Consider the following 24448-nt stretch of genomic DNA (forward strand, 5'->3'; position numbering starts at 1 on the left):
TGAATCTTTAACAATGCCTCTAGGTAGTGAACCTAGTTATTTCTTCTATGTTGATGGCTGTTGCTAGATTACAAAGAAAAGTAATACTACCTACTTCGTGACAGTACTACATAATACCATTCAGCATTGCTAGAGGGCCAAAAACTAGTAGATGTTAAGGGTTCAATTTGTTACTTTACTGGGGAAGAGTGCACCTTGAGCATATTCTTTTTTCTTCTGGTCGCTGCCCCAAATTCAGAGGCTGCAAGGCATCTTTCAACTGGTTGCTTCATTTAGGTTCCTCAGCCTGGACAGCTTTGCCACATTCGTGAAAAACAATAATCCAAATTAGTTGATTCTGTAATCATTTTTCCCAAAAGCAAGTATGTGAGTGTGGGTATGGAGAAGACCTCAGGACTAACTGTTTATAAAGATTTTTACATTATGCCCACTCTATTCTATTACATTTATTACAGCTCACAGTTTTGTCTAATGTTTGCTTGACTTCACCTCTCAGCCAGTCCACAGTTAATGGAAGTACAGCAAGAGTTGTGTGTATTCATACGTGAATAAAACACTATATAAATAAAGCTGGTTGTGGCATTTTACTTTAATGCATTACATAATGAAAGCAGCCATTATTTATCAATTGCACAACTGGGATTTAATGACCAGGCTGCTGGTTAGTTTTATTTAGTGTTGAGAATATTGTAACAAATATGTTGACCACGTGACCACCTTTTCAGTGTGAAAATTCTGATTCTTATTTTATCCATCCATGCATGCAGCCCTACAGCAGAGCAGCCGCTACAACGACCAATCTGGACAGCGATGAAGGGCTAACTATTTGGCAACTTGGAGCGAGAGAAACTGTAACTGGTGTAAAGTACTAACAGTCCATTTCCTGATTTGGCCCGAGTGCCATGGATAAAGATGGTTAGGCAGGCATGATCTCACACATAGTGGTGCTGGGATTCGCGCTGGGAAAAGGTCTTGTGCTGTACGGGAACACCAAGACTGTGAGAAAGTGAGACACGGCGTGAAAGCTAAATATTAAAAAACGACAGAGGAAGCGGTATCCTGCGGTGAGGGTAGTTTGTAACTCAGACTGTTTTGGGGGTTATTTTAAGAAGTCTGCTGATCCACTGTTTGGAAAGTATTGTTGAGCAGGCTGACATGAGGCACACAGCCTGAGCAGAACCAGAGGGGAGATGGAGCAAAAATAAAAAGTGGTGTGACATGGTAATTTGAGCAAGAGGAGAGTGAGAGCACCAGAGAAAGATCAGATAAATCCGGGGGTTTCACTCATAGGCCATTAAAAAGAGCGATAAACCTCAGCTAAGTGCACTGAGGGCAAAGCTGGCCAAATATACACCCTCTACCATGAGTGGAAGAGGCAGTTCAGACTTGCCAAATCACACAACAGTACCATTCAGTTCCTATAAGCATTTATTTTGAGATATATTACTTGGTCTCTTGCCTGGAAGTATTTCACAGTAATCCACAGATATAGCTCTTTGATCTTTTAAGTTAGTATTACATACACATACAACCAATCAGGCTTACCAGTGACTAACTGATTAATCAATCATTTACATTCAAGCTATGCACTCAAACACACACATTAAAACCCCAACCACTTACTACAGCCATTAAAGCTCTACCCAGGTCTGATTAACTAGTGGATCCCATGCAGGCCTGCCTGGGCCTCTCCACCACTCCTTACAACTGGGTTTGTTCTTTTTAAGACAGTCCACTCTACTGTCTTAAAAAGGGGCCAGGAACTTTCCCACTAAGGCAAGCCTTCAAACTACCATGAGGTTCAAGGTCTGGGCACGGGCTGTCGATCATTCTTAATGCTTCTCCGGTGACCTCTGACAATGCGTTAAAGCTTGCTGGGACCTCACAACTCCTGTGAGCTTTTTAGTCCTGTCATAGAGTTTCCAAATCAGCATTTAAAGGCACTTGTGAAGCTGCGAAGCTGTCACGTTGTTAGACAGATATAAAAATGACAGTAGAAATACGGCTCTTTGTGCTGTATCTGTAGTAGAGACGTGCTAGCCAACAAAAAGATAATTATAGCAATTAATTTGTATTAAATTCAAGACTCAATAGTTCATGTCAAAGTGGAACCATAACAGTTTTCTTTTAAGGAGTCGCCAGCAAAAAGTAAAACTGTATTTATGAAGCGCCTTTCAAGATGCTCATATTAAACATGCCCAAAGTTTCAGATAATAAGGTCAAGGTGTGTTCAAGTAACCACAGGCTTCAGACTGCTCTAAATATTAAGGGTCAGATTCTGTTTCAACATTCGGCTCAGTATGAAGTCAGAGAGATAGCTGTGAGCACATCAGCCCTACTTTCAAACCTTCCGTTTTGGAGGGAGAGCCAATCAGAAGAAGGTTGGCAAATTGATGTGCTGCACCATGGCCCAGTATAAGATAAATAAGGATTATTTTGAACTTTGACTCATTCTACTAGAGTCCAAAAAGAATAGAGCTGGCAATGAGCTCAATAAGGTCTGAGCCAAGAGTCTAGCCAGTATATCAGTGGGGCCCATGTATAGGCCGATATTAGCTCCTTACCGATATATTGGTACTGGTATTTATAGCAGTCAGAATATAAAAATTAAGTAATAAAATAGATGTGAGAAAGATGTACACGTGTGTGTGTGTGTGTGTGTGTGTGTGTGTGTGTGTGTGTGTGTGTGTGTGTGTGTGTGCCTGCCACAAATACAACCAGCAGAGTCGAGCAGAGCATATTGTAACCCTTGACTTTTGACAATAAAACTGCATTGTTATGTTATCTTAATAGTGACTCATAAATAACACGCACAACAAAATGTTAGGGAAATCTGTTTGTGTTTTTGTGCGTTTCAAAAAATGTAATAAAAATTGTCCGATATTAGATATTTAAATAACTAAATATCTATCTCAAAAAATTTTTATCTGTCAGGGTCTACAAGTTTATCTGAAGAGGGGACTTGAATAAATATATTTATTCCTATAATCTATTTGATGAATACAAAAGTAGGGGTAGGACATAATTCAACTTCTATCCCTTAGGAAGTGCATGTGATCACCACAATGCAGGCACTCCCCCACACACAGACCAGCTCAGTTGCTGAGGTGACTCACCAATCAGAGGGCGCAGGGGAAGGACAGTGACACATTCGCCTTTGTAGCTGAGAACAGTCACGGGGAGATGAAGATCAATGTGCTTGCATGAAGATGGCCACGCTGAGAAACCACAGAGCAGCCACCTCATATCCTTCACCAGATGACTTGGAACAATCACGAGAGCATGGAAGGAACTGATGAGGAAACAGGCTGCGCAATCTTTAGCTCAGCTGGCTTCAGCACATCGTACTAGCTCCCTGCTTCATCTCACCATATTGACACCTGCATGAAACTGATCACAACAATAGTGCCTTTTACAGAGCAAGCTGGTGTAAATATAGTTACAATTAATGAGTTAATGAGTGGCATTAGAGTGGAAACCTATAGCACCATCAACACGTGGCAACAACAACTTGGGCTGATTTTTGACTCTTGTGAAACACAACCCCACCTTCAAAACTGTTTTCGTCCTGAGCCACATGTCACTAAGCCTGTTAACCAGTGAGCACTACCAGGAACATCAGCTTAGTAGGTGATATAACATTACAACAGAGAGGAATGTTCCTGGTAGATCCTGCTGTTCTGTGAAATCATTTACCGTAATTGTCGGGCTATAAGCCGCTACTTTTTGCACAAGCTTTGAACCCTGCGGCTTTTAGTCAAGTGCGGCTTTTCTATGGATTGTCCATGATTTTTGTCATATCGTAAGACTATTTGTTTTATTTGTTCCGCTGTTGTACGGCACTACGTTGCCTGGCGGAAGGGCATGTGATCTGACACACAGTATCGGGGTTCAAGAGTGGTATGTTGGTCACATGTCCATCCGCCAGGCAACATAGTGTTGTACAAGTAGCGCGAAAAACAAACTTCAAAGTAGCGCTACCCGTTCAGCAGGAGACGTGGATGATGAGCGCCGATAAACTTGCGAAAAGCAAGTTATGCTCAACTCCACCAGTGGAATCTGACAGCGTGGAAAAGTTTGAAAACATCCATGATCACCAACGGATTTCGAAGGGCTGGACTGCTGCATGATGGAGAGGAGGACACCGCCACGGCCCTTCTGATGGTGTTCGACACTGACACTGACAACGAGGATTTGTTTGGTTTTGAAAGTGACAACAAAGGAAAGAAGCTGAGAGTGGATGACGAAGCCATCCTGAGCCTGTTCGTATCCGACACTGGAGAAGAGGACTTTGGTGGTTTTAGTGCGCAGGAAGAAGAGAAAGATGGTGGTGAATGACTGACTTTTCTTCTTGTTAAAGCCGTGTCACTGCACCTGAGCCTAAAAGGTAGTCCGGATCCATTTTTCTGGTGTGCTGTAGGTTATTGTTATGTACTACATTTGTTACTCATTTATGAAGCACAGTACATGTTTCGTTCCATTACCGCTACTTGTACATATACCTAAAAAGTTATGCAAATATGTACCCATAACTTGTTATTCAAAATATTAATAAAAGGGGTGTGTCTCCAAACAGCCATCTCTTTCCTGACAATTCCCTTTGTGCATATTCTCTTACATATGATAAGTCAACATTGAAACACCTGCGGCTTTTAGTCAGGTGCGGCTAATGTATGTACAAAACAGGATTTTCCCCTGATTTTAGCTTGTGCGGCTAATATTCAGGTGCGCTTTGTAGTCCGGGAAATACGGTAATAACATCACTATGCATGCTTCCCATAAACCTGTTAGGAAGTGCAATCCCTGCCAAATCAGGCAGGTGACACTACTGACCAAGTATGCAGCTACAAAAATGTCTGCCTGCCACACGAGTCTCGCACAGCAAACGTGATAGCAGCTAGGCCCGCTTCTTGAAGTACTCCGCAGCTGGAGCCTTCACCCAGAACTTCCCAGAGGCTGGAGATATTCAAGCCAAGCTGGACGGGTTACAATCACACTCATCACTGACTCAGAAAGCTTACATCTGGGCTCACCTACAACAGCAAGCTGGCCTTTTAATCCCCTCATGTGGTGACATGATAGAGGCAAGGATTAAAAGCCAGCCAGCCAGCCATCCAGCCAGTCAGTCAACACCACTGCCCTGCCTGGCTGCGTACTTGCATCATCGTCCCCAGTGCTTCACTTAGCTTTTACTGCAACTGGGGAAGGACAGTTCAGCAGATGCTCGAGACCAGGCTGTGGTCATATAAATCTATAATGCAGTACCATTACTCCTGCTATACTTCATCTATAAATAGGCTGCAGGCAACCTTCTGTGAATAAACAAAAATACTGAAAAACAGTTGATCAGACCAATACAGTTCCAACACACTGCAGAAATTTACATAACAGGCAGACTTCAGCCCTAAAAGTGTTCAGGATGGCGTTCATCCTCAACTCAAGCTTTCTGGACTCTCTGCATCCCATGAACTTGAAACAAGACAACACACTTGCAATGAAAATTCAAAGACAGACATACATTTTAATCACACAAGCTAAGCCATAACAACAGGATATAAAGATCAACATATAATGATCAGATATTTAATAGAGTGCCTGCACTGATATTTGAAGGAAATATTGGTAAAGAGTTAACAAGTGTGACCAAAATGTTTACTTTCAAATAAATTTTTTTTAAAAAAAGCACTATTTTAAGTAAATTTTCACAACTACTTCTCCCCTTAATCAACAGTCTGTACCTTGCACCTGCATTCAAACTTGGCCTCCTCAGTAGCACAGATGTGGCTGTTGCTTTCCCATAGCTCTGGCTGCGCTTCCCCCTGCAAGCCCGGTGTTTCCGACTGCTCATTCTCTTCTAGATGCCGGCTCGCTTTGACAGTCTGAGGTACTTGAAGCCATCTGCTCTGTGCTGCGCACTCCATTCTCTCACGTTACTACCAAACATTTGGCTAAAGGGTCTTTAAGCTGGGTTTCCTTCGGGGTTTGGTTTAATAGGATAGGATCACTGACGTAGTACAGGGTGTGGGTGGGGAGTGCATCCCACCCGACTTGTCCTTTCACCGGGTTTCACCCAATTTCTAGGCTTTCTGAAGCCAAAAAAAAACACACTAAAGTGGCATGTGTATTAGTGCAACAGCTGACCACTACTTATAAAGTCCACTACAAAGATAACAGGATATGCAACTGTTAATAAAGCTCTTGCAATCATTTTCTTATCAAATAAAAAAAAAAGTCCTTTCCTTGAACGTTGCCCTTCTTCTGTCCTAAAAAAGACCTTGTAAGGAGCAGAGCGATAAGACAACCACAGCTAAACAGTGCCTAAATCCACCTAAGGTATCAATTATAGGTGTTACAGACTCAAAGAGGTTTATTTTTATAAACCAGGTCACAGGGGTTACACATCACTGACTACTGTTACAGCCAAGTTAGACCACACACCTGCATAAATTTGACTAAACTAAAACGGCATGTCTGTTTTACAGGCAGTGAACTGTGAATAGTTTTAACATAATAATCTGAGGTCAAGCAAGGGTCATGAAGTTCCACAGAAGGACACCCAAGTGTCAATAATCAGAGCTTCTTCAAAAATAAGAAAGATGTGTGCCACAATTAAACTATGACTGAAAAGACCATATCCGAAAAATGTAAGCGGTCTGTGTTTTGCGTTTGTCACGTTTATGCTCAAGATAATGTGACACAAATATACACAAACCTACAAAAGCATGTGGGACCTCATGCTATGAGAGAGCTTTTAAATACCCAGTATCAGCACAACTTGTGAGAACAGTTGGATACTGTCGCCCACCTCCTGAGTCCTAAATATTTCACTTAAATGTCAGCCTTAGTGAAAACGGGTATGAGAAAAAGAATAACATTCCTTCCCTTGTGTTATAAGCAGTGAAAAGCATCATTTAAACCGTCAACGGCCGCCGCCGATTCAGCTTTGGTGCCAGCTAGCCTGTTAGCATCGTCACACAATGCCAGCTTTCCCAGCAAGCTCGCGCTGCGGCGAGGTCCTCAGTGGTGGTCCAGCAACAGCGAGATATACAAAAGCACTTATGTGTAGGGGAGAAAAATGCCGCCTGTCTTACCTTTTTCATGCGAGGAGCCTCGGCAACGGTTCCGTCCCGGTTGACAAACGCCTCCCCGCCGTTCTGCTGCGGGTCCGAGCGTTTCATAGACGACGCTTGAGGCATCTTCGCCGGGTTTGGGGTGAGCAAGCCCGTGCCTCCTTCCCCGGCTTTCGCGGAAGGCTCCGCGATAGGGGACACGGCAGCCGCGGAACCGGCCTCGTGCGGGTCGTTTCTGGGGAGGTTCTTGCCTTCCGACGTGGGTGTCACCGGGGATTCAGCCGGCAGGTCTTTGCCGGTGGGGACGTCTTTGAGTTCGACCTCTGCCATTTTCGCTGCCACAACCTGGACTGACATCGCTGCAGTTTCTCAAAGTCCTTTTTCCAGCACGATAGCGAGTCAAGCGGATGTGAGCGGAGGAGCCACGACGGCCAAATGCATTGTGGCTCTTGTAGTTCCACTAAGTAGCTCAATGGCCCACAGGACACTTCTCACACCACTTATTCGTTCATGAGTAACGTTTTATTCGACGTCAATACATGCAGCAAAAGAACAATATCGTTACTTATTATTATAATACATTTAAATTAGCTAAAAAGAGAGTCCTAATAGACATTGAGACCACATTTCCCAATAGAGATAGCCGGGTTGTTAAATACACTCTGGGAAATGCAGTTTTTAATAAAAAGAGGACGACAATAAACTACATAACAAACGTGAGCTTTGCAGATAATGCGGTTTCAAGAGACAATCTCATAAAATGCACACTTAGATCTTTTTTGTGAAAAATAATCAAATTTCTTTCTAAAATAAAATATTTACAACGTACAAAATCCACTACTGGTGGTGGTCAGAGGGCCCGGTTGCGCCAGTGTTCGGCAGCCTTGCCTCTGTCAGTGCGCCCCAGGGTGGCTGTGGCTACAATGTAGCTTGCCATCACCAGTGTGTGAATGGGTGCATGACTGGATGCGTAAAGCGCTTTGGGGTCTTTAGGGACTAGTAAAGCGCTATACAATTACAGGCCATTTACCATTTTACTTGTTTTGTCAAAGTAAGCAAGAGCAGGCTGCGCTATTACACTCTGTGTGTACCAGAGTGTTTATCAATACTCTAGTCAATATACTGCATCACATAATGCGGTGGTACATAAGACGGGTACAAGACGAAGGTCAAATCACAAATAAGGAGCTGCACTGCCACCAAGTGGATGCCTAAGATATTTTAAAAAAAAAACAAAAAAAAACAGATCTCAAGCACACTGCGTACAGTTCAAGGAAATGAAGAAACAAGTGTTTTCTATAATTAATATTTCAATTTAATTTCCAAGTCTCGTTTGACACTTGTAAAACAGCTTTATCGAAAACAAACAAACATGTAGAGGGTGGTATAAAATCTAAGGAAAAGAAATATTCACAGAAACAGACGTTGGTGACTTGAAGGCTTTTCATCTCTCCATCACACATAGTTCAACTGTTGTACATGTATGTGCAGCATTTCCGCAGCTGTACATATACGTACAACTGCTTTCAGCATAGCTGCAATATCCACTGGTCTTTTTTTCCCCTCCCCAGTAATTCAAGCGCATGCCAGGAATAATCCGATTATTGCATTCTAAACTACAACAGGACAGGCGGGGAAAGCGACAAAAAGTTGCTATTTACATTCAAGCTGATGGGTCTGAGCCCTTGCTGTCCACCAGATAAATCTGAGGTATATTATTTACAAGGCTGCCATGCGGGTACATTCTTAAAGTAAAAAATCAGAAACTCCAAACACTGTTAAAAAATACAGCTCTTTGTTGTATCATAAGCACTCTGTGGTGAAAAAGAAACATGTCTCTAAAAATGCAAATGAAAACACAGCAGGCTGTCAATCATCAAAATGTTCAAAGAACATGCATCTACTCTAACTGAAGTCTTGTGTGCTGTTTGTTTGCTGTTGTGTTTTTTTTTTGCTCATGTCCACCAGAAAGGGGACACACATGTCCTCAAATCCACTTGGAGTTCCCTTGTAACTTAATATTTGAGGATGACGCCTCAGTCCTCAAATATCCACAGGATGTTCACACCTGAGAGGCCCAGATTCACTCTCCTGAGGAGAATATGAGAACAATTTAACCACAGTACACAAGACAAGGTCAAAGTAGTCACTTAAAATAAATAAAAGTCTATCTTAAATCTGAACTTTAGTGCATCATTTCTATCGGGAAAATGAATCATTTCATGATTCTTTCTAATGGCTCTGTTCACGTTGGAGATTAAAATCCAACTAGCTTTGAATAAAGAGAAACACTCACCCCAGCATCCCTGACTCCTTGGTCTTAATAACATAGAGGAACATGAGGATTGTGTGGAACAGGTTGTTCCTGCCCTGTAACCGAAATCAACATAGGTTCACATCAGCGCAATAAAGTGTTACAAACAAGCAAGAAAACCTCAAATGTTACTGAACGATACGCCCGTTACATGCTGGCTCTTTCTCTAGGACGAGGAAGGCCCATGGATTTAAAGTAACAAGAGTTATTCTTTTATGAATAAAACATGGGTTTTTGATTTGCAAATCATTTTATTCAGCATCCCAACATTTGATAATGTGATAATGGCATTAGTATTTTAAGTTATCCTCCATGAAGGAGATTTTAATGTTTCCTTGGGAAAACAGAGGAATATGTAACAACCGCAAAATTATTGGCTACATTGTTAATTTAAACACTGCCTACAAATGGCCAACAATTTTACAACTGGTGCATTCCTAAAAAAAAAGAAGAAAATAAAAAGGAGTGAGAACCTTGGGAAGACTGTAGACATGTCCTTGGTAGATGAGCTGGTAGTGAGGAGGAGTGGTGCTGCTTTGATGAATGCAGAAGAGGTTCTCCTTGGTAACATCTATGAGTTAATACAAAAAGGTGACACAAAAGAAAAAAAAAAGCAATGCTGGATTTCAAGGAGGATCAAACAGTGGCCATCTTAAGTCTTTAAGTACTATTCTTCAAATCCTATCTAATGTTGTGCTCACCAGGTTTGTCCGGGGTGTGGCTAAAATGTTGAGAAGTGAAAGTCTTCCCATCTGGGTACTTTGGGTGCGGAGGCAGCCTGGAGTCCAGGTATGTGCAAAACACATGCATGAGGATCTGAGGAGACAGACACGTAGTTATTGTGACACAACTGAGCCACAGCGTGTGCAGTAAAAGAGCAAGGTCGCTTTGATCTGACGAGTAGAACAATTACGGTAATTATTCCAACCTTTGCTACTGACATTTACTTTTTAGCTCATTCACACCCCATCCTTGTCCTTTAGAAGCATTAAAAAATCATTTATATGATGAGAACTGAACACTGGAGCAATTTAAACACATTTTGAGTATACTCACATGTGACATTTATTAAATGCACATAATAAATAAATAATTGCTGCTCATTATGTCTGTGTGGATATCGCTGGGTGTGGTCATGTACACTCACAGCACAGTCAGTAGGAAGGTCTGTATCCCATTTCCTGTTCTTCAGGTCACCACCACCGTTCCAGCGAAAGGAGCTCATACAACCGCTGTGAGCCAGCTCTGACACAAAGAAGAAATAAAACACACAGCACATATGCAGTGAAGTCCAATCACAGGTCCACAGTGTTCATTTTTCATGGCTGAAAATAACACATTTTATTTAGTTTGATGCAGGTATACAGGACTTTTTATATATATATAAACACCCAGCGCGCCCCTGCGGGCGGTTTATCCTTCAAGCTCGGGTCCTCTACCAGAGGCCTGGGAGCTTGAGGGTCCTGCGCAGTATCTTAGCTGTTCCCAGGACTGCGCTCTTCTGGACAGAGATCTCCGATGTTATTCCCGGGATCTGCTGGAGCCACTCGCCTAGCTTGGGAGTCACCGCACCTAGTGCTCCGATTACCACGGGGACCACCGTTACCTTCACCCTCCACATCCTCTCGAGCTCTTCTCTGAGCCCTTGGTATTTCTCCAGCTTCTCGTGTTCCTTCTTCCTGATATTGCTGTCATTCGGAACCGCTACATCGATCACTACGGCCGTCTTCTTCTGTTTGTCTACCACCACTATGTCCGGTTGGTTAGCCACCACCATTTTGTCCGTCTGTATCTGGAAGTCCCACAGGATCTTAGCTCGGTCATTCTCCACCACCCTTGGGGGCATCTCCCATTTTGACCTCGGGACTTCTAGGTTATACTCGGCACAGATGTTCCTGTACACTATGCCGGCCACTTGGTTATGGCGTTCCATGTATGCCTTGCCTGCTAGCATCTTGCACCCTGCTGTTATGTGCTGGATTGTCTCTGGGGCATCTTTACACAGCCTGCACCTGGGGTCTTGCCTGGTGTGATAGACCCCAGCCTCTATGGATCTTGTACTCAGAGCTTGTTCTTGTGCTGCCATGATTAGTGCCTCTGTGCTGTCTTTCAGTCCAGCTTTGTCCAGCCACTGGTAGGATTTCTGGATATCAGCCACCTCCTCTATCTGCCGGTGGTACATACCGTGCAGGGGCCTGTCCTTCCATGATGGTTCCTCGTCTCCCTCCTCTTTCTTGGGTTTCTGCTGCCTGAGGTATTCACTGAGCACTCGGTCAGTTGGGGCCATCTTCCCAATGTATTCTTGGATGTTCATTGTCTCATCCTGGACTGTGGTGCTGACACTCACCAGTCCCCGGCCCCCTTCCTTCCGCTTAGCGTACAGCCTCAGGGTGCTGGACTTGGGGTGAAACCCTCCATGCATGGTAAGGAGCTTTCTTGTCTTTATGTCAGTGGCTTCTATCTCCTCCTTTGGCCAGCCTATTACCCCAGCAGGGTACCTGATCACGGGCAGGGCGTACGTGTTGATGGCCCGGATCTTGTTCTTACCATTCAGCTGACTCCTCAGGACTTGCCTGACCCTCTGCAGGTACTTGGTGGTTGCAGCCTTTCTAGCGGCCTCTTCATGGTTCCCATTTGCCTGCGGGATCCCCAGGTACTTGTAACTGTCCTCTATGTCTGCAATGTTGCCTTCTGGTAGTTCAATCCCCTCAGTTCTGACTACCTTCCCTCTCTTTGTTACCATCCGACTACACTTCTCCAGTCCGAACGACATTCCAATGTCATTGCTGTATAGCCTGGTAGTGTGGATCAGTGAATCGATGTCTCGTTCACTCTTGGCATACAGCTTGATGTCATCCATGTACAGGAGGTGGCTGACAACTGCTCCGTTCCGTAGTCGGTATCCGTAGCCAGTCTTGTTAATGATCTCACTGAGGGGGTTCAGGCCTATGCAGAACAGCAGTGGGGACAGAGCATCTCCTTGGTAGATCCCGCACTTGATGGTAACTTGTGCTATGGGCTTGGAGTTGGCCTCTAGTGTTGTACGCCACATCCCCATTGAGTTCCTGATGAAGGCTCTTAGGGTCCCATTGATCTTGTACAATTCTAGGCATTCCAGTATCCAGCTGTGGGGCATTGAGTCATAGGCCTTCTTGTAATCAATCCAGGCAGTGCACAGGTTGGTCAGTCTGGTCTTGCAGTCTCGGCTGATTGTTCTGTCTACCAGTAGCTGGTGTTTTGCACCTCTGGTATTCTTGCCAATTCCTTTCTGTGTCCCGCTCATGTATTGACCCATGTGCCTGTTCATCTTAGCCGATATGATGCCTGACAGGAGCTTCCATGTAGTACTGAGGCAGGTTATTGGTCGGTAGTTGGAGGGGACCGGTCCCTTCTTGGGGTCCTTGGGGATCAGGACCGTCCGGCCTTCGGTTAGCCATTCCGGGTGTCTCTCGTTAACTAGCAGCTGGTTCATTTGTGCTGCCAGACGTCTGGCAGCACAAATATATATATATATATATGTATCAATTAATGCCTATATGCTTTAATATTAAACGCACCCTTTATCCGGTCCACTAGATACTCCTGGTTGGGTGTGATATCCAAGTATTGGACAATAGAGTTCAAAGTAGGGATGGAGGAGGCTTTGGTCACTGCTGCCTGTTTCAGACTGCTTATGCTGGCCTCTGGTGGAGAAAAAAAGTGAAAAGGTAAAGTAGCTGGCATAACAGTGCCTACAGAGTGTCAATTTCAATTGATTTGGAAATATTTTGAGGCAACTCCTTACTACTCATCAGTCAATAGCAGATTTTAGAAGTTTACCTCCTATCTGGAGCTCTGGGCAGCCCATTCTCCTGAGCAAGCTATTAACTGAGTCTATTTCTTTGACCAAGGGGACCAAGATAGTATCACTGATCCACTGCAGACACACATAAAATTATTTTTTAAAATTCAGATCAAATATTTCTGGACACCTGGAATTCATTAAATATATAGATATAAGTGAAGCCCTACTCACATTTCTAAGCTTGGCTGTCCAGCCATCAATGCGATCCAAAACCGGGCGACTGGTTGTGATTCTCGCCCACACCTACGTATCAGAAAGGAGATAGAAAACATTTTCAAAAGAGCCAACTATAGTTTAAAGAAGAGACAAAAAAAGGCTAATCTTTCAACTGATAAACCCCGCCCAAAAAACAAATACTGACACACAGACCTCCTCTGCAGCCTGTTTGGAGCCCAGGTCCGTCTCATCCTTGTGGGCAGAAGGCGCCTGAGAGCGGCATGCAGGCTGGTAAAGGAACTTCCTCAGGCTCTGCGCATAATCTCCCACCGAACGGTTGTAGTTCCAAAACGTAGGACTGTGACTTGGAGACACAGACTCTGGACTTCCTACACAGGGAATGACGCCATCATGACATCAGAAGTGACCTACTATGTTAGAATGGGGGATACTCATGCTAACTATAGCCAAAGTTTCAAATAGAGCTGGGCGATAGAACGATAACGATATGTATCGCGATATAACTTTTACTCGATAGAGAAATTAAGCTATCGCGATAGACCTCGCCGCTCTTGTCCTCTTAAAATAAAAAAATAAAAAAGGTCAGCCAATCCAAATTAAGTAGCGCAGAGCCGAACCAATCGCAGCCGCAGCGTCACGTCGCGTGACTTGTTACGTACAGCACAAGTGCCAAGCCGCACGTGTGTTTGTTTGGGAAGCAGCCAGCGGGTAATGGAGCCAGCGCATAATGGAGGAAATGAGTGTGCTGACTAGAAAAATCAACCGAGCGTGACCGAAGAGAAAACAGATGATGGTTCCAATGCCGGAGAGATTGTCGAACGGAAGAGCCATAGAAGTTCCGTAGTGTGAAGGTATTTCGGCTATTTCAAGTCTGACAAAAAACAGAGTAGCGCGCACTGTAAATTGTGCCGAAAGCAAGTCTGGAAATACAGTAAACTGGTGCATGCGTCACACTGTGCACCACGTTATTGTTTCGGTGAAATGAATTTCTACAAGACTGTTACTGTTACTTCTACTCTCTGCAGTGTTTAAATGCTTACATATACACACAGTTACTGTCCGTCCACACATACGACTCTGTTCTGCTTCTATGCCCCAGCTTTGTTTACTTTTTCCCACCGAGGCTTCTAGACTTCTGATTGGCCAACATTTCTGCACGGTTAGGAATCTAGCGTCACCTGCTGCTTTGGCATGTTCATAGCAGTGTTTTCCTTCATTTCTGCCTTTATGTGTGGACGGGATTATTTTTTAAAACGAAAACGGAAAATCTCCGTTTTCAAAAATACCCGTGTACGTGTGGACGTAGCCTCAGTCTCTGACTGGAAGCGCTAATTCGTCATTCGGCTTTTGTCAGACTAAAGTAACTGTTAAAACTGTTTGAAAAGCTAAGCTATACAACAAGGAGAGATTGAGAATTTCCTTTTAGTTCTCAGTTTATTTGATATTGACAAAAGTTAGTCAGTTTTGTCTGTTCTTCTGTAAAACAAACTAAGATTTATTTTTAGAATTAATATTTTGTTTCTAAGTGGAATTGACAATTTAGTAGTCTGTTTCGTTTGTTCATTTTGAAACTTAAACGCTTTAGCGGCTGCCTTTTGTGTAGTTTGCAATATTTGCCTTTATTTATCTGAAAAAGTCTCATGTTCCTTAAGTACATCTACCCTGTTGAACTTATTATGGGAAATAAATATTTAAATAAAAACAAGCTGCTGATTATTTCACATTTTACTTGTGAGCAACGGCACATTTAAATCTTACAAATATAGTTATTTGGCTTATATCGTGATAGATATAGTTATCGCCTGAAATGAAAAAAAAAAAAAACATATCGTGATATGAAAAAATCTCATATCGCCCAGCTCTAGTTTCACATAATAAGGATTTTCCACTCTTGGATCTGTACAATGTCCAAGAGAGGCGCTATCCTTCAAGGCTGTAGTTCAAACCTTGCTTGTTAGCATAAACCCAACTGCCTAATTGTATTCATTCATTCATGCTTTAAAAATCGTGAATGAAACCTACAATTTCCTCTGTGATCTACTCTACTTTAGCTACCTACCAAGCTGGCTCCGATGACTCCTTTCCTCCTCTGTTCGCAGGAACCTCTCCAGACTTTTCAGATCCTCCATGTAGTCCTCCTTGCTTCCAGGGGAGTTAAACACTGAGGGAGGTGTGCGGTAACGAGCCCTCAAGCTGGAGCCTTCTGCTGACCCAATAGTAGTGGGATAAGGAGAGGAGCCAGAGGGTGGACTGTAGTTCAGCACCTGAAACAAGGAGAATCGTTAATGGAAAGGAAATGGAGTTCAGTTTTCTTTTTTTCTCGTGTACTCATGTCACTCCTGGTTAAAAGTACCTTTCCAAAGGACACAGAAGGGGAAAAGGGGCCTCCTGCACTGTTTGTTGGGGATGGGTTGCTGAGTGTGGGGCTATATCCAGGAACACAGCTGGGGGAGAACTTGGGGCTGCTGGAAGCTGTACGAGAGGGACTAAAGCTGAGCACGCTCTGGCCCTGCAAAGGAGATGACTGGGCTGGAGCCGGAGCTTCCTTCTTTTCTGGCTTTTGGGGCGGAGATGCCTGAATACCTGCAAAACAAAAAACCCCAACTCTGGCTCATATGTTCATCTAAAGATCGGATGGGGCTTCCTTTCTGCTACTTTACTTGCCACAAAGGATCTTGAACATAGCAAGAACTGGATAAAAGGTGTGGAAAAATATAAACCATAAATTTGCGCCTCACTTGTGTTTCTCAGACCCAGAAGGTGATGCTGCTCAGGGCTTACAGCAATTGTGGACGGAGCCATTGTGTATTTGAAATACTTCCAGAAGTCAAAAAGAGCATTGAGGCTAAAAAGGGAGGCAAGCACCAGTTCTGTAAAAGAAGAAAAAAACGAAATAAAAGACTGTAGCAGAGCATGAACATGCAGGTGGCAAATTAAAAGCCATTTCCCTGTATTCCTGGCATGAGTCTTTTCAGCATTATATATGGTATCGTGCAAAATTCCTCTCATGTGCAAACGAATGGAAATACAGCATGAAAAACAAGTCTCTCAAGTTACAATTTAAAGTTGTTGTAAAAGCAGCCAATGTCCAAAGAAAAACTCTGAAAGAATTTCAGAAAGTCAGGACAACTATAAGAAGAACACATTATAACCCTACAAGAAAGTCTGTTTGCTTGGAAGCAAAACATGAAGTGAAGCATGAGTTAAGACTTTTCTACACTGTAAATGTTACTTTAAGCACAGCTGAGAATAAATAGGACTTATTCTGAACAGAGAAACAAAACACAATTCTGATACGTAGCCTAATACGGTATATTAGGTCTGCGTTGCTGTTTGTGCAGTAGTGTAGAGGAGCCTCACCGATGTACCAGATAGGCCAGTAGGTAATGTTGTAGTATCGGCTCAGCAGCTTGCCTGACCTGATAGAAAAGTAAAAAGTAAAACCAGACGGGTACATAACCACACCGCCAAGCACACAGCATTATTTAACATTGAGGTATGTAACTTACATTTCAGTGTAAATCATGCCAGCAAGAGATACGTTTAGAACAGCCCAGGCAAGGACCACCTGACGAGCCTGCTCCTCCCTCCTCATCCTCAGCGCCCTGTCTATCATGCTGGGCATTCCCTCCTTCGGCGGAGTGAACATGGTTTTATCCCACTGATCAGGCTGAGGGAAAGCATAAAGAAATAACTGTTCTCTGGCTCGGCAAGGAATAAAACCGCGTGACAGTAATAGCTGTACTTGGCTCGCGACTACGGGTACCATAGCATAGTTTAGTTAGCCCGGCATACTAACAGGAAGGGCTAGCTAAAGTTAGCTAGCTTACAAGTTAAAACAGTTCTAAGTTAGAGGCTTGGTTACACTTTATGCGCCCCTTCTCATTGTTAAAAGTAACAACATTTGAACCAAACATTAATACAACCACAAAACAAACACAAAGCACAGGGAATTTAAGAAATTCATACCACGCTAAAGTGAATGACAAATGCGGCGCTGCATGATTTGTATTTCACCGGAAGTTGTAGGGTGCACTTCCGGTACCTTCTATATACGCATCAAAGCTGCTCAAATTTCAATAGTAAAAATAAAATATTATTATATTCTTATATATATTAATGCAGACACAATTAATTATTTGTTCATTTTCTGTAAGACTAAAGTAGTAGATTGCGCTTTAATCTTAGAAGGTCACAGTTTGTTTCAGGTCATAAATATTGAAACATGTGATATTAATATGGCCAACTGGGGGCGTTGCCCATCTTGTTTTACCATTTTCATTCACGTAGAGTTGAAATAAGGTATTAATGGCTTAAACTAAGGTCTAATTTTGACAGACACATAATCACAAAAAGACAAACACAACCTGAATTAACTAATAACAGAAGCTATTAGTTATAAAGTTATTCTATTTGTATTTAATATCTTGAACGAGAGGGAGACAGGTGTAAGAGTGAAACTGCAAGGAGCAGAGGTGGTGAAGGTGGATGAGTGTAAAAACCTCATCCAAAGGAAAGGGAAGGTTTACAAAAGGCTTGAAACCCCATTAATAACTATAGGGACAATCAGTCCCATACCATATACTGTCATGTTAAAATGTTTCAGTGATCAACAATTCATGCAGGAGTAAAAAGTGTGACAACCAACCCTGGTCTACCCTACATCAGAGGGACAGCTAGGGATGAGCGGTTAAGAGACAGAGTGAGAGACGCAGGGCAGAAAATGTTTGTGCGAAGGAGGGACAGTGGATATACTGTACAATGGGTGTTAAATATGGAGCTGTCAAATAGAAGAAAAAGAGAAAAAACGGCGAGAAGATTCCTGGATGTAGTGAAGCAGGACATGCAGAGAGGTTGGTGTAACTGAAGGGATACAAAAAACATGGTGAGATGGAGATAGATGATTCACTGTGATGATCCTAAAGGGAGCGGCAGATTAATTGTTCACGATGCAGACTTCTCAAAAACTCCCCCTAGGATCAGATGTTCTTAGCATCACTTTACTAATAGTCTGCTGTTTAAGAAAGACTGATATTTGTGAATCATGCCTCATTTGCCTCAAGATCAAACACAAACTGAACAAATTTTCAAAATTCAAGAGCATATACAAACAACATGGAAAATAGATAAATACAAATAAAAAAAAGTTAACAGAAAAAATAAAATAAAAGCTGTATTTTGAGGAAAGAAAGCCAACAAATCCTCAGTGTGAACTATGGTGGAGGGGGCATCATGGTTTGGTACCTTATTTCTTGGTCACCTGGAAATCACCTTGAAAGCAGTAAAGGGGAAAAGATGACTTTAAGCTTTAATCCTAAAATGTAACAGGAAATAATCAAGGCAGCAGCCTGTGAGCTGAAGCTGAATCTGGAGAAAACGGTGTGTGTGTGTGTGTGTGTGTGTGTGTGTGTGTGTGTGTGTGTGTGTGTGTGTGTGTGTGTAGAGGAGGTGGTCTGGCATTTAAGGTTTTCAATATATCATTTTCAGATTTGGTTTGAAGATCACACCAAATATGAAAATTAGCAAAGACTTTATATTTCCACCACAAGTTTTTTTTATGGAGCATCCTCAAACATTACAACAATATACTAGACCTAGACCTTTTTCAATATGACAACCTACAACATCACATTGACACCATAACAAAATTACACAGTGTGTGAACATATCTTAAAATCTCAAGTTTTTCAGCTTATACAAGCCACAAATGCTCGCTAAATTTGGCTCCTGGGTGTGCTCTCTGGGTGTTCTTGTTCAGGATTTATTCCAGCCAATATCTGGCAGTAAAATTCTGTATCAAATCAAAAAGGTCATACACGTTCATAAGTCGAACTACTTCGGGGCTTGTAGTTTAACTTTGATGAAGTACAAAACATTTGCTGTATGAAAATGTTCATCTGTGGTAAAATACAAATAATCAAGATGGTTTGCTGGTGGTGCAGTGTTTGCTTCCGGGACCTGAGGTTAATCTCCATTTCTTTCTTTGTTCTCTTCCTCTCCTCTTCATAAAATTTGATTTCTTTCTGGTTCTCAACCAGCATCTGTCTTTCTTCCTTACACTGGGTGAGCTGCTGCCTCAGAGCAGCTTTTTCTGCATCCAGCTCCTGACTATCCAGAAGGGCTTGGTGCAGGGTTTGCAGCATGCTGTTGGGGAGCATGTCCATCATGCTGGGATGCAAAATCAGGCTGCACTTGTTCAAGTGACTAAAAGACAAAGAAATACACATGCAACACATGCAAAATAAACATGTTTTGATTCACTAAAGACAGTCACTTAACATTAAGATGAATTATTCTCAACAAGAACTGTATACTATTCACAAACTCATGCAAACTGTTAGATCAGCGGTTCGAGAACTCCAGGCCTCAAGGGCCAGTGTCCTGCAGGTTTTGGATCTCATCCGAGGTCAGCACACCTGAATCAAAGGATTAGTTTATTACCAGGCCCGTGGAGAACTTCAAGATATGTTGAGGAGGTAATTTAGCCATTTAAATCAGGTGTGTTGGATCAAGGACAAATAAAACCTACAGGATACCGGTCCTTGAGACCTGGAGTTCCCCACCCCTTTGTTAGAGTGTAGGTAGATCTAATGGCCATCAGGCTCAGCATGAGGCTACCAGTATGGGTCATTAAAACTCATCCCACCCTTCTTTCATCCTGACCCTCCCTGGAAACTTTATTTTTTGATCCAATCACACAATTGCATTTGTACAGAGATAAGATGAACCAATCAAAGAATACTGGACTGTCCTAAACACTTTAAGAAAACAGTCTCTGATATTCAGAAAATCTTACCTCGCCTGTTGAGTTGGTGCTTATCTCCATGTTGACTAAACACAGACAGTGTAGAAGTACTAGTCAGAGTATTGTTGTAGTTTTGCTTCTAGTTTTGGTGCTTTTTCTGTAGTTTTCCTGGTTGTTTGCTGAGTTTCATCTGAGAATTGATTTTCTATTGGACTTCAGATTAGAAATGAATCTATTAATCTAGAATTCTACAGTTTTATATCACAAACTGTACATACAGAACCTACAGTGCACATATCCTACTACACGTATAAAATGTAGTGGACTACAGGACCTGGATTTTCCTGTGATGTCTAAAGGCCATATGTGGTGATTGTGCTTTAACTTTTGTCCATCTGTAAATGTGATGGAAAAATAAATACAATATTTTACCTTTACTTACATAGTAAAATTGTATTACTATTCATTACATTCTCACATATCCATCACTTTAATAACCCGGATACGTGTGACTATAAATAAACCTTTTTTTCTCTCAAAATGCAGTTTGAGATTGCAAATTAAGCATTGCATTTATTTCCCCCGCTATACACTGACCAGCCACTTTATCTAGAACGCATGTTCAACTGTTCAAATATCTTATCAGCCAGTCACATGGTAACAGCTCAGTGCTTTCAGGAATGTAGTCTCAGTCAAGATGATTTGCTGAAGATCAGCCTGAGCAGCAGAATGTAGAAAAAAAGATGATTTAAGTGACTTTGAAGTGAACATCGCACGATTGTCGTTGCCAGACTGAGTATTTCAGAAAATGCTGATTTACTGAGATGATGCCAGCAACATGGTTTAATAAACTGGGCTACATATAGTTCTGTGTTACATCACTGCTTCTTTTATCAACACTATGTCAGCTTTCAGACAGCGAGGACATCAGTGCATTTGTACGCCACATATGCTTCTTGACGTAGGATTACAACAGTTCAGTGTGTTCTTTGTTTTTCATCTCAGAATGTGGTGAATGCTTTGAGAATTTGATAGGACATGAACTTTTACATTTGAGCCATGTTGTCAGAATGCACGCAAAGTGTGGTTTTGGCATTGTGTCTTGAAATAAACAAAGCTTCCCCGGAAAAAAAAAGATGCAATCAGCATGGCGGCATATGTTGCTCCAAAACCTGTATAGATTATTCTGCATTAATGAGGCCTTCACAGATGGGAAAGTTACCCACAACATGCTTACGAATGCAATCTCACGCCATCACAGATGCAGGCTTTTCAACTGTCGAGCTATTTAAATGCAGGAGTTTTACTAAAGATTTTTTATGGTGTGGCATTACTCCTTTCAATAAAGTAAAGCAGCTGCTTCCCCCACTGCTGTAATAGTAATGATGAACTAACGCTGATAAACTTGCTTTGCCACAAACACATGCTCTTTCAAAACATGTTTTTTAAGTTGAGCTCCACTTGTGTTTTTCTGCAGTTTGAGGAGGACACCTCAGCATCATTGCGTGCCCTGTTAGTCCCATTTCTTCCGTTTCCGTCCCCGGATGAGGGCTCTGTGTCTGAACATGCGGCAGCAATCTTTCCTGGTGGTCCCCTACTGATCTCACTGCAGCTGATAAACTTTATCGCGCCTAGTCATCGCGAACGTTTGCAGGAATTCTCTCACCATGCGCTGCACGAATGTGTAGCCTTGCGCAAACAGGAATAGATCAGCAGGCTTAATATTGAGCTTAAACTTGCTTGTCTGATTGTATTCTAATTTCCTTCCTCATTTTTCTTCCACGTGTTATTTTCTTTATTGTTTTCATCTTTCTGTTTTTGTGACTACATAATTGAAATCTTGCTTAGCATGCTTTTCACCACATTGTAAGGGATATACCCAATTGTTCTCAAGCGTGTGTTTACTAAGGGCCCATGGTGGCCCTGTGTGACAAGATGTTCAGAGGACAACAATGTTTGAGCAGTTGTTTTTGTTTTGTTTTTTTAGTCCCTCAGATTCAAAAAACTGATTGTATAGGAGGTAAGGATGTGGAACACACTTTCCAAAAATAAAACACAATCCACATGATTCCTCACAACCCTTTCCTCTTTATTATGGGTTAAATCTCACGCACACATAGGCAACAAATTTCACACTGAAATAGATCCATGGATCCAAGGAATCTGTGCAGGAATCCGATTAGAATCTGCCTGTGTACTTCAGGAAAGAAAACATGCATTATGGCAGAAGCTTTAGTAGCTTCAGTAGTAGCTTCATGTTTTCCATCTTTAGAGTGCCGCTGAACCATCAAGCGCAAAGTACCAGCACTTGGCTAATTATTGGGTCTAATTCACACACTGCACTACCAAACGCCTTTTGTTGAGGGTTTGTCATGCTTTAGTGGAAATCAATGCCATTCTCCCCTATCTGCACGGTTCAGTTGGCGTGCATTCTGCAGGGCTTTCCAAATCCCCTTTAACTGTATACAATATCGCTAATGTTTACTTTTTGGGGGTAAATTTGTGGTTTTGGTATTACAGAAAATGAGAAAGGGGCTGTTTCCATGCAGGCCAGCGGAGGTTGGAAGGATAAACATGCAAATAGTAGAAGTAGAGACGAATGTTTCTAGAGTTTCCTCTTATGAAGCTGAGGGTTCCCTGATAAATGCATTCCTCAAGATATTAGAAGGCAAAAACTTCCTGAGTACCATGAGATATGAAGTAGGTGGTCTTTGAAGAACATTTAGGTGCAAAAAACATGAAGAAAGAGAGAGATACTTTCTTCTGAAGGGATGCTTCTTGCTTAAGGAGTGCTTGGGAAACTGCTTTAAAAGCATGGTTTTGCAAACAACCGTTTAACACTGGCGAGAAATCAAGTATGCTAATCTACAGCTGCACAAACTGCTTGACAATGCTGATTATTTATTACAAAAAATAAAAGTTAAATGGCAGAAAAAAAGCAAGGAGTACCTTGGTATTGTCAGCTCATACATAAAGCAGTAAGATAAAACACTCAGAATGCACAGCTTACAAATGAGAAGGTAGATGTCATCATTGAGTGCTGTTCATCTTCGGGCTTGGCTTAAGAAGGTTTTTGTCCAGAGTGAACACTGAGCAGCAAATGGCCTTTAGCACAAGATTCTCAGCAGTCAGGGTGGGAGAAAAGGGCTCATCAGAAGGGCTACAGTTACAACAGAGAAGCAACAGCAAAGTAAAAATCCTCGATTTTCTGTCATGGCCAAAAGCGTTTTCATAGTTACAAATATATCAGGAGACTAACTGAATTCTTGAGCTCATATTAATGTGCAGCAAGTTCAAATGAAGTTAAATAACCACTTTAATGACAACTAAAGTGGTTAGTTGTCTTATGTTTTCAACTTATTGTTTTATATTATTACTTAATTTTTATTTCTGGTTTTGTTGTGATTTTTATCTGTGAAAAGTGCTATATAAATAAATTTATTTACTTAACTAGTTCAGTAGCAGATTTGAGATTTCATTTCTCTCATTTTTTATGACTATATCAATAGCCGCTCGTTCTTGAAACAAGACGAGACTGAGCGTGTTGTTGTTAAATAACAAACCAAAGAGAATAAATTCCACTCAATCGAAATCTTGTGTGTCAAAGCAGAATGATAACATCACCTTATTCCATTGATTAGAACAGATTTTCTGATTGCACAACCAAACTGCCCATGCGCGAGGCTCAGAAAAGTTCAAACAGCAGATTTTTTGAGTTGCTTAATCATTCAGTGCATGATTGTACATGCCACCTTAGACCTGTGCACGGGAAAGCCATTATTTTTTTAACTTACATAAGGGAAATTATTTGTATCTAAATCCAGCGCTTTAAAACTGAGGAAAACATTTCAAAGTAACCGGAGAGCAAAGAGACTGTCAACATGTGATGTGCACCCCGAGGTTCCACAGTAAAAGGTGAAATAAGCTCCAGCTCCTCCGTGACACTGAATTAAATATGCAGTTAAGATGGCAGAAGGATGGATAAAAATGGGACTCTGACACAGCAATGTTGAACCAGTGTTATATCATAGGCCACATACACACATGTTATTTGGGCTGGACCAGTTGAAATTCCCCCTTTCCATCAGTGGAAAGACATTTAGCTAAACATTTAATCCCTGAGATGTCTTAGTATAAGAAAAAAAGTGTTGAATATGTTAAATTACAGAAAAAGCTCTGGTAGCTATTACTGTACTGTATGCGATTACGGTAGCTATGGAAAAAAAACACAAGCAAACTTAAATTTCTATAGTGGATAAACAGGAACTTTTGTCATTTTATCGGTTACATATCATTTG

The 24448-nt window shown here is 42.0% G+C and overlaps 2 protein-coding genes across 3 annotated transcripts in view; both read right to left on the minus strand.

The window, feature by feature from the left end:
• The window catches only part of ahcyl2b (adenosylhomocysteinase like 2b), a 45823-nt gene extending 38317 nt beyond the window's left edge, over positions 1–7506 (minus strand). Inside the window, exon 1 of one of the 2 annotated variants that reach the window (XM_026146182.2) lies at positions 7092–7506. In XM_026146182.2, coding sequence (XP_026001967.1) covers positions 7092–7427 — 336 coding nt within the window. In that variant the 5' untranslated portion in view covers positions 7428–7506. Of the gene's footprint in view, positions 1–5738; positions 5953–7091 lie in introns of those variants that run through there. The other variant, XM_026146185.2, reaches the window with a different exon arrangement.
• Positions 7507–8362: 856 nt separating this feature from the next.
• tmem209 (transmembrane protein 209) lies at positions 8363–17471 on the minus strand. Its single transcript, XM_026148146.2, has 15 exons — positions 17375–17471; positions 16915–17075; positions 16766–16824; positions 16144–16275; positions 15759–15988; positions 15465–15669; positions 13598–13773; positions 13400–13471; positions 13204–13300; positions 12942–13067; positions 10532–10629; positions 10086–10200; positions 9858–9955; positions 9367–9440; positions 8363–9161 (listed from the first exon to the last, which is right to left on the minus strand). The coding sequence occupies exons 2-15, from the start codon at positions 17052–17054 to the stop codon at positions 9107–9109; spliced, it is 1677 nt and encodes a 558-aa protein (XP_026003931.1). The 5' UTR covers positions 17055–17075; positions 17375–17471; the 3' UTR covers positions 8363–9106.
• Between the last annotated feature and the right edge of the window lie 6977 nt (positions 17472–24448).

Source organism: Astatotilapia calliptera, chromosome 17, assembly GCF_964374335.1.
Source record: "Astatotilapia calliptera chromosome 17, fAstCal68.1, whole genome shotgun sequence".
NCBI classification, from domain to species: Eukaryota; Metazoa; Chordata; class Actinopteri; order Cichliformes; family Cichlidae; genus Astatotilapia; species Astatotilapia calliptera.